This window comes from Lasiodiplodia theobromae (genome assembly GCF_012971845.1).
Source record: "Lasiodiplodia theobromae strain AM2As chromosome Unknown scaffold_26, whole genome shotgun sequence".
Taxonomy (NCBI): Eukaryota; Fungi; Ascomycota; class Dothideomycetes; order Botryosphaeriales; family Botryosphaeriaceae; genus Lasiodiplodia; species Lasiodiplodia theobromae.
The window spans coordinates 408,834-421,126 of NW_023336467.1; the positions used below are offsets into that span (position 1 = coordinate 408,834).

The 12,293-nt window shown below is 56.6% G+C and overlaps 7 protein-coding genes across 7 annotated transcripts; 3 read left to right on the forward strand and 4 right to left on the reverse strand.

The window, feature by feature from the left end:
* Positions 1–276: 276 nt before the first annotated feature.
* On the forward strand, positions 277–1,365 carry LTHEOB_8340 (uncharacterized protein; the record flags this gene model as incomplete). The annotated part of the gene is made up of 1 exon (XM_035517807.1): positions 277–1,365. One exon carries the CDS (start codon positions 277–279, stop codon positions 1,363–1,365), a length of 1,089 nt encoding a protein of 362 aa, XP_035370460.1.
* A 1,018-nt stretch (positions 1,366–2,383) lies between these two features.
* On the reverse strand, positions 2,384–2,913 carry LTHEOB_8341 (AT-hook motif protein; the record flags this gene model as incomplete). The annotated part of the gene is made up of 3 exons (XM_035517808.1): positions 2,384–2,679; positions 2,737–2,821; positions 2,878–2,913. 3 exons carry the CDS (start codon positions 2,911–2,913, stop codon positions 2,384–2,386), a joined length of 417 nt encoding a protein of 138 aa, XP_035370461.1.
* A 603-nt stretch (positions 2,914–3,516) lies between these two features.
* On the reverse strand, positions 3,517–4,349 carry LTHEOB_8342 (uncharacterized protein; the record flags this gene model as incomplete). Its single annotated transcript, XM_035517809.1, has 2 exons — positions 3,517–4,170; positions 4,329–4,349. The coding sequence occupies 2 exons, from the start codon at positions 4,347–4,349 to the stop codon at positions 3,517–3,519; spliced, it is 675 nt and encodes a 224-aa protein (XP_035370462.1).
* A 595-nt stretch (positions 4,350–4,944) lies between these two features.
* LTHEOB_8343 (uncharacterized protein) lies at positions 4,945–5,440 on the forward strand (the record flags this gene model as incomplete). The annotated part of the gene is made up of 2 exons (XM_035517810.1): positions 4,945–5,011; positions 5,091–5,440. 2 exons carry the CDS (start codon positions 4,945–4,947, stop codon positions 5,438–5,440), a joined length of 417 nt encoding a protein of 138 aa, XP_035370463.1.
* Positions 5,441–6,006: 566 nt separating this feature from the next.
* On the forward strand, positions 6,007–6,541 carry LTHEOB_8344 (Rna polymerase-associated protein ctr9; the record flags this gene model as incomplete). The annotated part of the gene is made up of 3 exons (XM_035517811.1): positions 6,007–6,042; positions 6,091–6,172; positions 6,228–6,541. 3 exons carry the CDS (start codon positions 6,007–6,009, stop codon positions 6,539–6,541), a joined length of 432 nt encoding a protein of 143 aa, XP_035370464.1.
* Positions 6,542–7,003: 462 nt separating this feature from the next.
* Positions 7,004–7,741, reverse strand: LTHEOB_8345 (Transcription factor bhlh48-like; the record flags this gene model as incomplete). Its single annotated transcript, XM_035517812.1, has 3 exons — positions 7,004–7,497; positions 7,565–7,646; positions 7,700–7,741. 3 exons carry the CDS (start codon positions 7,739–7,741, stop codon positions 7,004–7,006), a joined length of 618 nt encoding a protein of 205 aa, XP_035370465.1.
* A 1,475-nt stretch (positions 7,742–9,216) lies between these two features.
* Positions 9,217–11,692, reverse strand: LTHEOB_8346 (Gamma-aminobutyric acid a receptor; the record flags this gene model as incomplete). Its single annotated transcript, XM_035517813.1, has 2 exons — positions 9,217–9,457; positions 9,714–11,692. The coding sequence occupies 2 exons, from the start codon at positions 11,690–11,692 to the stop codon at positions 9,217–9,219; spliced, it is 2,220 nt and encodes a 739-aa protein (XP_035370466.1).
* Between the last annotated feature and the right edge of the window lie 601 nt (positions 11,693–12,293).

Sequence of the window (12,293 nt, forward strand, 5' to 3'; positions counted from 1 at the left end):
CTCTTACCCAACTAAGCTCTTCTACCAAAATGCTCGGTCGAAAGAGGAATCCCTTGCCTGAGAGTATCTATTCACCCTCAAAGTACTCCGCAAGATGATTGCACAAGCTGTGAGGGGGTAAGTGACCAACACGGGGAGATGGACTCCGGGAGGCGTTCCGGAAGTAACCATCAGTGAGCTCCAGACGTCTATATAACAGGCAACCAGCAGCTGTTTGACCATCATCGCCCTCTCCACTCCAGAGTCCATCACTCGAAGCCTAGCACACTTGCAATCATGAAGTCCACCTTCGTTACCCCTTCACTGTTCACCTCCGTCCTTGGAGCTGCCTTGGCACCTTCATTCGACACCATCACGATTCCCATCCCTTCCCAAGGCGAAGAATTCACCAGCACCGTCACCCCCTGCGGTACGGTCAACGGCTTCGCCGTCGTCGGCGTCCCCAACGGCACTCTCGTCGCGGGCACCACGACCATCTTCCTGCCCCCACAAGCCTCAGCCAGCTCCGCCACCTTCATCGACAAAGAGCTGTCCGCAACCCAAGTCATCGAGCTCGTCCCCCTGCAGGGCTCCTGCGCGCCCTTCGAGCTCCCCACCAACACGGGCGCCTTCACCGACATCGACCAGCTCACGGCCATCAGCACGGGCTTCCCCACCGCCACGGCCGCGGCTGACTGCCCGCTCGGCACCATCGCCTCGACCGTCGACGCCGCGGCACAGGGCGTCATCGACCTGATCAACGAGGTGACGCTGCTCTCGCAGAACCTGCAGGCACCGGCCAAGCAGATCGGCTCGACCTTCGGCAGCGCGCAGGCCGTCCTCCAGGTCGTGAATGGGCTGGGCAGCGTCGTGGCGGAGCTGACCAAGGGCATCCCGAAGATCACGGCGTTGTCGCCGTTCGAGAAGCGGCAGGACAACAACAACAATGGCGTCAGCCCGGCTGACGACGCGACCGACGCCATCGTCATCGCCCTCATCTCGTTCGTCCGCGTGCACCAGGCCCTGCTCAACATCGTCATCGGCCGCCGCGGCTTGCTCAGCAGCATCCCGTTCGCTGACGCTGACGCCGCGCAGCTTGATACCATTGCCCAGGACGCCTCGGCCAATGCCAACCAGCTGCTGGTGGCTATGGGGTACCAGCAAGACGCCAGCGGCGCGGTTGTGACTGCTTCTGAGCACGAGCGTCGTGCCGGCCTTGGTGTGGCCAAGGCTGTTGCTGGTGCGTTGAGGTCGGTCGAGGTGGTTGTCGATTCGCTGGCGTTTGCCCTCATCGACCTGATCCCGAGGAGGAAGGAGTGCGCGAAGCAGCAGAAGCTGTCGATTGACGGGACGCTGAATGAGGCGATCGAGGCTTATGACAACTAAAGCTTTTGTGGTAGGAGGAATGATGCTGCCTGGCTGTGGATTGGGTAGGGGGAAGAACTGATGCCCGCATCTCTTGCCGGTCTTTTTTTTTTTTTTTTTGGCACTTCTGGTTGCCGGTACATTCGTTTGTTATGGCTCTGCGCCACTGGTCTCCTTTTTTCCCCCTTTGAAGCAGGTTTCTTCCCAGAAGGAGAGTGATGGAGGAGTGGATTCGAGGACGAGAACCCCTTTTCGGAAATGTCATCGGGCGAGGTGCGAGATTCGGTTCGAGTATCTTTTTCCTACTTTACAATGGCAATTTTTGCTGGACCTTTTGAAGAATACAAGTGTGCGATGGTTGTGGGGTTTCAAACAACACATTTGCGTCTGAAGATAAAAATTCCAATGCGCCATTTGGGATAAGTGTAGTATCTTCACGCGAGCCACAATGCCGAAGTCCTTTGCAATACGCAGTGAGCGGAATACTGCATCAGAAAATCTCCCCGGGAGCTGGCAGCGCAAATGGAGCTGACAGAGCCAAAATTGACGGGTATCATTGACAGCAACTCGAGCCACTATTAGCGCCTCCCGCTCGCCCTGCTCGCCCCACGGATGAGCAACTGATTTCAGGTGGAAGCGTGTACATACGGCCAATAGGTCGAAACATGTGATCCGTAGCTTGTACAGTCCCCTCTCGCAGTCGATGGCTAGCATGGATTTATTTTTGCTCATGTCATGGGCATGGGTAGTTGAAGCTATCGTCCGGACCAGAATGTAGAAATAAAAAATTCTACATACACGTCCGGACGATAGCTTCACCTACCCACATATGTTATTTTTCGAAGACAAAGCTGATGCTGAACGGAGAGATCAGGCAGTGAACCTTGGTCATGATTCAAGGCACAACATTTCTAGAACATAATACCAGACGGAAAGCGTTGGGAGTGAATTTTTGGAAGCTAATCGTGGGGCATCATGGCCCAGTGTGTGCTACGCAGTAATTGCTAGGAACCGGAAAGACCTCTGTGCCGTAGCAACACTACTCCTCGGCGTCGAAGAACGAAGCCTCCTGGCTGGCGGCCATGTCCAGCGCCTCACCCACCTCTCCACCCTCATCACTCGACTTGCTAATCTCGTCCTTGGCCGTGTTCTTGGTGCGACCGCGCTTCTTGGTCGGAGACTCCTCGCCATCCTGAGCATCGCCGCCGTTCTTGCGCTTGCCGGACTTGGGAGTCTTCGGGGTCGTGGTGGCAGCGCCGTTGGTACCGTTGCCGTCACCCTCGGCGGACTTCTTGAGCCTGGTGATGCGGTTCGTGATGGCGAGACCGACGCAGTCTGTATGTAGAGAATAAGTCAGATGCTGCTCGGAATCTGGAGCTTGGGCGAGCTTACCGGGTCCCATGAAGGCGTTGAGCTCCTCGAGCTTTGGTCCTTTGGTGATCTTGACATCGTAGATCTTCAGGATACCAAGCAACAGCTGCATCATCATGGTCAATGAGCTGAAGCTGAAGGAGATCGGAAATGTGTCCATACCTTGGCATCGGCTTCGGCATTCCAGATCATGGGCATCTTGATGATGATTGTGTTTTATCGGATGCGGGTGAATCGAGAGTGCGATGAGGAAAGGTGTGCGGAAGAAGGTTGAGGATGGATGGTTTGCGGTGAAGTGGCTCGGCTTTTAAAAGCGCTCCGTCTCGGTTGAGAGAAAACACTTCACCTTCCGAATTGAAATGGGTACCTATAAATTTGACCCTCCCCGCATTTACCTGCCATTTGCCAAATAAATTGAGGTGAGTGAGAGGAGAATGTGTGAATATCTCGAGGGGTTCAACCATCGGTTTATGGGGGGTTCAGATTTATAGCCGCCTTGAAATGAAGCATACAGAACGACAATCAGTCATTCATGCATCACCATTTGTAAAGACGCCTACTTGTCTGGGCTATCGTAAGTGGGTCCAAGCAGCGCGAGCAACCACTAGCATGAGCAAGATACATTTCCCCCAGTCTTTTATATATTTTCTTTCCTTTGCCGTTTGTTTAAGCCTTTCCTTTTGTTATAAGGCATTATCCGGGATCTCACGGTCATCCAGTAGCTATGAACTGTTGCTTTTCCCCATGACCACGCACACGAAGTGACGACCAGCCAACGGTGTCTTCTGATCCTGGCCCGGCTCAAACGACCTCCTCATCCTCATCCTGAAGATAGAAGAACGATCCCTGACCGAGGAGGGGCTCGTCGTCGAGCGCACCGAAAGCCATGCCGCCCATAAGAGTGTTGGCAGACACGACACCCACGTCACCGGCATCTCCGGCCAGCTCCTCGTGCTCGATCTTCAGCTCGTCTTCCTCCTCGGCCTCGGAGACCTGCTGCTTCTGCTTGACGTTCTTGCCCATCGTCTTGGCCTTCTTCGCAGCACGCGCCGACGCGCCGCTCTTCAGCTCCTCCGCCTCGCTCTCAGCGTGGTTGCCGTCGTCGTCATCGTCGTCGTTGTCGTTGTCGTCATACCTGACTTGCTTGCGGCCACGAGCGCCAGCACCACCACGGACGCGACCCTTCTTGCTCGGCGTCGCTCCGTAATCGGTGTCTTCGCCGTACTCGAGCTTGCTGACAGCGTTCCTCTTCTTCTTGGCGCCACCGCCCTTCTTGGCAGTATTACTGGCAGGCGTGGCGGCGCCGCTGCTGTTGATGGGGTTCTTGTTGCGCAGCTTCGCGATGCGCTGGCGGAGCGCGTTGCCGGTGACGCCGTTGCCCATGGCTTCGGCCAGGCGGTCGCAGTCGGTGCGGTTGGGCTGGAAGACTTGGATCATGGCGTGGAGGAGTAGCATCTGCGCGCAGTCGCGACTGCGGCTTTAGTCATGGTTTTGCCCTTGTCATTGCGATTGGCGGGGGGTGAGAGAGTGGTATGGCATGGGTGAGGTTATGAGGACGGAGGTGAGGTGAGGAGCGGAGGAGAAGGAGCGGGGAGTGGTGGAGGGAGACGTACGTTCTGGTCGTCCGTAGACATGGTTGCGGCGGTGTCTTTGGTCGTCGCAGTGTTGCGGAGGGTTGGGTGGCTTGTGTGAGTTTGGACGCGAGACCGTCTTTTGAAAAAGCAGGGTGTGAAGAAGGTTGGGGACAGACGGAAGAAGACGCGCAAGATGATTCATAGAAGGCCTGCGAGCAGCGTGGAATATCTGCGGTGCCTGTTGGCTGACAATCATGTAGTAGGTCACCAGTGGTTAACTGGAAGGTGTCTACAAGTCTGACTACCCATCTCCCTCTAGAAGGATAGATAAGTTGGTTCCTAGGGATGTCACATGCTGCAAAATGCGGGCGGGCGGTCGTCGAGTTTGTGGGTATAAAAATACGACTTCCATCTTCCGCCCTCCTCCTCCGCCCTCCACCACAACACTTCACCGTCAGACTCCAACCACAAACCCAAACTCTTTGCAACGCAGTCCCTCCACCACACCACCCAACACACTTCCAAACGACGCATCTAAACGCAATCATGCCGATCAGCTGGACTGCCGAGGTCGATCAACGCGCAAGTCCACCCGCACATCCCTCAAGCCGCCGCCGTCTTCTAACGCCACGCTTCACAGCTCTTCCAATCCACGATGGATGTCTGCGGAATCACCATCAGCTCTCGTCAGTACGACGAGATCGCCGAGCGCATGGGCGAAGGTGAACAAGCCCTCCCTCTCCACATCCCCCTCACTTCACTTCCGCTTCTTTGCTCATATCATCATCGCCGCGCGCACAGGCTTTACCGCCGAGGCCCTCAAGCACCGCTTCAGAAAGATCAAGGCTCAGGCTGGTACGGGTGGCGGCAAGAGCGGCGGCTCTTCCCCGCGCAAGGCTGCCACGCCCAAGGCCAACAAGACGACCGATGCCGCTTCCAAGTCCAGCAACAAGACTCCTCGCTCGTCCACCCGCAAGCGCAACGCCAAGAACTACGCCGAGCCCGCTACTGACGAGGAAGATGCCGAGGAGGAGAAGATCCCCGAGTCGCCCACGAAGAAGATCAAGAAGGAGCAAAAGGAGGATGACGAGGATGACTCTGGCATCGGCGCCGCTGAGTCATACTTTGACGCGCAGCCGGAGCAGGTCTAGGTATTTGTGACAGGCGTTGGATAGCTTCCTCCTTGTACGGGTGAGCGTACGGCACGACCGTCATCTCTTCTACAGCTCATCATGCTGGCAAACCAGCTACAGGGGGCCCTGTTTTATATAGGGGCCAACAGGTAGATATATTACAAGGAGAATTCCGGTGGCCATTTGGTAATTCAGAAGTGCAATGTTGGTATTGGGTAGAAGTTGCGTGAATTCCTATTGTCGGCATAGAAGGATGATCACCTGCTCATTCCTTTAAATTGAACAAGTACGTCCGGACAACGGCTTCAAATCCGACAATTTGGCGGATATCAGCCTCCCAAGATCGCGTGGATACTCAAAGTAGGCAGGAGCACCTGAGCGCTCCTTCCTCATGCTCATTGATGTGTATGCGAGCACGAGGTTCACGTGCATCCTGGCACTATATAAACCCTCCCCTCTGATCTTTCGCTGATCTTCCTTTCTTCACCAACCTCCCACATCACTCGCACTCCAAGAAGACTTCGCCACTCCCATCAGAACCTCTTCCATACAACTTCGTCCAGCCAAGCGTACAAGAACCAGCCATGCCCGTAGTTTGGAACGCTGACAATGATGCTCGCGTCAGTAGCTTCACCAGAAGTCCCATGTTCATGCTAACCGCCACACAGCTCTTGATGGCGTACATCGAGGCTACCGACGCCAAGCTCGGCACCGACGGATGGAAGGCTATCGCTGAAAAGCTCGGTGGTGGTGAGTCCAGTTCTCTCACTTAGCAGCAGCATGTCATAAGTTAATCATATCCCAGACACCACGGTCGGCGCAATCAGCCAGCGCTTCACCAAGGTCCTCAAGAAGAAGTATGGCGGCGAGAACTGTGTTTTGGGCAGTGGCGGCGACGGCGGTGGAGGCAAGACCAGCGCCCCGGCTACTCCTGCGAAGGCGCGTGGTCGCAAGAAGAAGGATACCGATGATCCGGAGAAGACTCCCCGTTCTTCGCCTCGCAAGCGCGGCGCCAAGGATGATGGTGCTGAGGGTGAGGACGACGACAACATTCCTGATTCGCCTACCAAGAAGATCAGGTCCGAATCCTACTTCGACCAGGACGGTGAGGACGTGTAGATAGACACGTCTTGCTACGCCATGGACGGATTAAGGCTCTTCATTCACGGGTTGATTTCAACGAGAAAGGCGGAATTCTACACATTGCGGTTTCTATACGGGCTGTTTAGCAATGCAGGATCTTGAACAATAGAGCTGGATTGCCACGATGCTTTAAAATCTCTTCTATTATGGTGCTCCCGCCGATAACTTCCTAACTTCTCCTGGCATCGTGATTCTAAAGTCTAGCCACTTGTCGCCAGGTGGCTATTGAGCCTACTATTCACTTGGATCCTGGCACCCCTCTCGATTGTTACTTGTTCCAAATCATAGAAGCACAAAATGCAGTCATTGCTTTGATTTTACGCTTAGCTTCTCAAGACGAGCAAATCAGCGCCGATTCTGCGGTAAAGCACCGCCGAGTGAAATGAAAGGCTATTGATGAAATCCAAACATCAAGAAGGAGTCTCGTAGCTGTCAGCCTCAGACCTCCTCCTCGCCCAAGCCACCATCGCCGTCGAAGAAGCTCTTCTGGGCTTCCTCCGTGCCGGCCTCCACGCCAGCCTCCTCGCCGTCACTATCCTTAATCTCATCTTCCTTCTCGAGCTTGGTCTTCTTAGAGGCAACCGCGCGCTCCTCGTCACTGAGCTTCTTCTCGCCCTCGTCGTCGGAAGTGTCGGGCTCCTTGTAAGAACGCTTGGCGCCAGCGGCCTTGCGCGCGCTCCTCGGGCGTTTGGCGCTGCCGGGAGCGCTCAGCAAACCGACGCCACTGTCATCGCTGTCCTCAGAGTCGTGCTTGGAGGCGGCGCCCTTCCTGTTGCTGCCACGGGTGCCGGGCGTGCCGCTGCCGCCGCTCTTCGGGCCGCGCGGGGTGAGGGGAGCGGGCTTGATGGGGTTGCCGTCACTGTCAGAGAGGAGGTCGGCGGCGCGCTTGCGGACAGAGCCAATGCGGTGAGCGATGGCCTGGGATTTGGCGTCTACGAGACAGCGAAGACGTAAGTGTGAAAACGAAGACGGGATGTGTACGGAGGGAGGGTTGCGTACCGAAACCCATGGCGGCGTTGAGCTTCTTCATCATGTCGCCGCTGACTTTGATATCGAAAATGTTGAGAAAGAGGCCGAACAGCTAGGAGGAGTGAGCCGAGCATTTCGAGATTGCGGAGCAAAGCCATCACGTACCTTGGCGTCGGCCTCCGAATCCCACTTCATGCCAGGTGCCATCTTGGTGGTGTCTCGTTCGAAGATCTGAAGTCGATGTTGTGGGTTTTGTCTGGTAGAGGGATCGAGACACGGATGAGGCGGAATAAATAGAGCAGCGGTCGTGGTGAGTCGGAGCGCCTAAACCTAATTCGGCAGTGCGTGCAAGATTCGGAGAGCGCGCGGCCTGTGGAAAGCCCACTCTGCCCAAATTCCAACCCTTCCTCTCCCCTACGGAATATTAACTTCGACAATCATATCGATCTTAGCGAATGCTGATCCTCCTAGTAGTAGCGAGCAACGTAAGTAACTTGTAGTAACTTACGTTATTGTGTATTTCGATGGTTACCCGCGCTGTATCCTTAGCTCGCTAAGCATATGGCCAGTATTCTCTTTTCCATTGAGTAGACATGAGGGTTAAATCGAACGGATACAGGCGCGTCACGATAATACCGCGAGGTCGGTTTGCTAAGTATTGCAACGAAGTCGAGGTGGTTGATGCTCTTGTCCGGGTGCGCTTGTCGTATGGACGTTGTGGCATTCATGTCAAGATGAATACCTCAACTGCTTGTCTTCTGTTGCACGCCTAAGGGAATCGATATGGACGCTTTTTTCATCTCCACTTCTGGTCAGTCATAGACCAAATCCCGTACTCCAGAGAGGGAACTCGTAGACAACGAAGTACATCCAACCGGGAATCAAACGGGTCAATCGCTTTCGATCTAAGAAGAGCTAGGAGATAGGACTGAAAAACAACAAAACCATTAAAAAGCAATACACCTAGCTAAATATACATAGACATACACGAACCACTGCAACGCGAAGCTCGAAAACCATTCCAAAAACGACAACCACGAAGCGAAGTGAAAAGAAACAAACGGGCAAAACACACGCAAAGACCAACAACGCAATAGCCAAACCACGAAAACAGCAGCAAAAACAACAAAACCAAAACCAAAACAGAGGGTTAGGCGCCGCAGCTCCTATCCTTCAGTCGTCCAACGTCGACAGCATGCGTTCGTTTAACCAATTGAAGCCGCCTCCTATCTTCCAGAGACACGGAGCATTCTGCTTCGTCCCGCGTGTAACATCCATCCATACCCTTTTCTCTTGAACCATATGGCGCGCCGTACAGTATTCAAAAGAGGAGGCAAAACAAATAAAAAAGTTGCAGTAAAACACGCACACCGTCATCGCCTTTCGACCAGCGAAATGACGAGTATGGCGGAGAAGGGGGAAAGAGAAAAAGGAAGAAAAATCAGGCCTTGTATCCAAAGGCCATCGCCAGAGAGAAAATCGCCCAACAGAGAAAAAGCACAAATGCTCGCTATGCTCGAAACCAGTCGAAAAAAAGCGTATGGTCTGTACCTGACAGACGATGACGCCTCAAAGCTCGCTTTTGCCTTTGCTTTTTGCCTTGACCGAAAAAAAAAAGGCAGGGCTAATCGAACAGGTCGATTAAAAAGGGTGGTGTTTTGTACCGGAAAAGAAAAAAGTATTTACTGGTTATTCTCAAAAAACGCAACCAAGTTCGAGATGCGACCCCTGCGCGGGGCAGCGGAGGCGGGCTTGACGGGAAGAGGAGGAATGTCGCCACAGACGGACGACGGGGTCGAGCCACACGTACAGCCGCTGTTGCTGGTCGGGGTGCTACCGCCGTAGACGGACGTGGCGGCGGTCGAGGCGGAGAAGGCGGTGCTGGCGGAAGAATAGGCGGTCATGCTGCTGGCGTTGCTAAAGCTGCGGAGAGCGCGGGGCGCGCTTGTTGGCGTTGCTGTTGTGTAGTCGGGGAAGAGTTGTTGCGGCTGCCGGATTTGCGGGGGCGATTCAAAATGGGGAGCACCTGCTGTTGGGCTACGACCTGGCGAAGTTCTTGACGCTTAATTGCATGCAACCACAAAGAGATAAAAGTAAAGGAAAACATGAGCGTGCGGTGGGTGGAATGAAAGTTTAATACGCGATTAGTGATTGTGGAAGAATAGTGTATCTATCTTACCGAATAACACCGCCCTCAATACCCGCAGGCGTTTGCGTCATAGTCTCCCCGCTCTCCTCTTCCGGCGTGTTCTTGCCCTCCTCCTCGGCCGCCTGTTCCTCCTCCACCGGCTTCTCAGTGATGGGGGCCGCCGGCTCCAGCTTCGGTCCCGAGCTTTCCTCCTGCTTTTCCTCAGTATCCTTCTCCGCAATCTTCTCCTTCGCCTTGTCGATACCCTCCACAACCTTTGTCTTCGCCTTCGCAGCAACGCTGCTGCCGTTCGTCTGCTTCGACTTCGTCGACACCGTGCGGCGCGGGGGCGACTTGACATCATCCTTCTTCTCGTGGGTCTTGTTGGCAGAGGATGCCGTCGGGCGCATCATGCGGGCAAGGAAGCTGTCATCGGGCGCACGGGCACCAACACTGGGCCTGGAAGTGCGGGACTCGGGGCGCTTGGCGGTGCTCTGCGCAGGCAGCGAGGGGCGAGAACCGGCCTTCTTCTCGGCTGCCGTCTTGCTGGCCGCAGCAGTCGTGGTCTTGGCCGCGACGGCGGGGGCGCGGGGGGTCGTCGTCGTCCTGGGCTTGGCGGCAGGCTTCTTCTCCTCCTTCTCAGCATCGCGCTTCGCCGCAGAAGCAGCCGTGGGCTGCGTCAGGTGCGAGGGGAGCTTGGCGGGGCGCGTAGGCGACTTTGGTCTGGGCTTCGTAAAAGGGGGCGTGGCGTGAGCCTTCCTCTCGGAAGCAGGCCTGGACGAAGCGCGAGGCTTCGCGGCGGAGCTGGAAGTCGCAGACTTGAGCGAAGTCCTGCTCGCCCTCTTCGCGGGCTCCTTGGCGGTCGAAGTTTTCGAGGTCGTCGACTTCGGGGAAGCAATCGGCGAGGTGGGAGTCGCAGGGGGAGCGGGAGACTTGGCTCCGGACGGCTTGCTCTCCTCAGCCAGCGCAGGCTCGGGCTTCGTCTCAGCGGGCTCAGGAACAGGCTCAGGCGCGGCATCGGCCTTCGTCTCGGGCTGGGGCTCGACTTCCTCGGCCTTTTCCTCAGTCTTCTCTTCAGCGACAGGTTCAGGCGCCTCCTCAGCGGCCTTCTCAGTGCCCAGAGGCTTCAGAGTCTCGGTAGGCGGCGGCAGACCCTCGCCTCCGGAAACAGCGCTCTCTTCCTTGGGGTCCGAGGGCTTCATCTCAGCGTTCGGGTCCTCCACAGCGGTCTTCTTGTCAGGCTGAGACATTGTGGGCTCTTCGGTAGGAATGGCGACGTCTTCGTTCAGTTCTTCGGTGGCGGGAGTTGGTGCGGTAGCGGTGGCGTCAGACGACGACTTGTTGGCGGATTCCGACTTCTTCTCCTCGGCGGCAACCTCGACGCGCTTCAGGCCGGCGGCAGCTTCCTGGAGAACGCGCTGCGCGTTCTCCGTCGTCGCTTCCTCCTTCGGGCCGGGCTCGCCCGACTTCTTGGCGTCGTTCAACTGGTTGTTTTGGTTGTCGACAAAGTTGCCCATGGCCTTGTCCTCCTTGATCTCCATGAAAGGCGTGTTGGTCGGGCCGGTGAAGACGGCGTTCTCGGGCACCGTCTCCTTGATGTCGACGCTGGCGCGGCGGTGCTCGGCCTCGGACGACACGGTGTGCCGGAGCTCCTCCAGCGTCTCGGAGTCGCGGCTGGGATCGAGGCTCATGCTGCCGCGGCGCTGCGTCAGGGTGCTGCCGGTCGGCTCGGAAGGCGCGGCGGCCCTGAGGGCGTCGATGGCGTCGCTGGGCGGGCTCTCAACAGCCGGGCTGTCGACGCCGTTCTCTCCCGGCATGCTGGTCGGGGGCGAATCGAAGGGGCCGACGGAAATGAAGCTGGCGCGCACCTTGGATGCCGGGCGCGAATTGGACTCGCTGCTGCGAACAGAGGGTGAGCCGGGGGTGGGCGAACGGCCACGAAGCTCAGGGGAGGCAGAGCGCTCGGGATGCGAGCTCTCAAACATAGCACGGAGTGATCTCACGCCGCCGCCGCCAGGTAGTTGTGACATGGCTGCGGTGCGGGAGGGGGGAATCAGTGGGTGTGTTCTCTGGAGGGGAAAATTGTGGCTAGCACGACGTGGACATAGTAATGCGGTCGTGGGACTTGATGCGGGCGGGCGGTGGGCCAATGTTGTAGGGCAGGCAAGGTTGCGCGCGGGCGTGGGCACCAAACGGTGACCGGGCGCCGATGTGAAACGCGGGTTTCAGACGGGGGGGTCGTGGGTAGGATGTGCACTTACAATGCGCTTCAGATGCGTGTGCGACTACGGGCGCGTAACCCTCTCTCGAGATAGAGAAAATTGTGTTGTTGGCTGGCAGCTGTCGACAAGCAGTCGTCCAGACTAGTTCCAGGGTTCGATCGCAGAGCTAGCTACGCCATCGATGGCTGGCCCCCTATGACGACGCCGCCTCCCTTCGCCCATCAATTGACGCTCAAATTACGCCGCTCTCGTCGCCCGCCTGTGCCGAACGGCCCTAGATGCGGGCCCAATGACGTCCCGTCCACGCCTCCGCGCCCACCTCACCTCATGAGACTGGCGAACCGGCGGCTCTCAATCAACTGCCTTTGCTGCCCAGCTGTCGTGACTGCGCGACCTGTCCTAGACCACT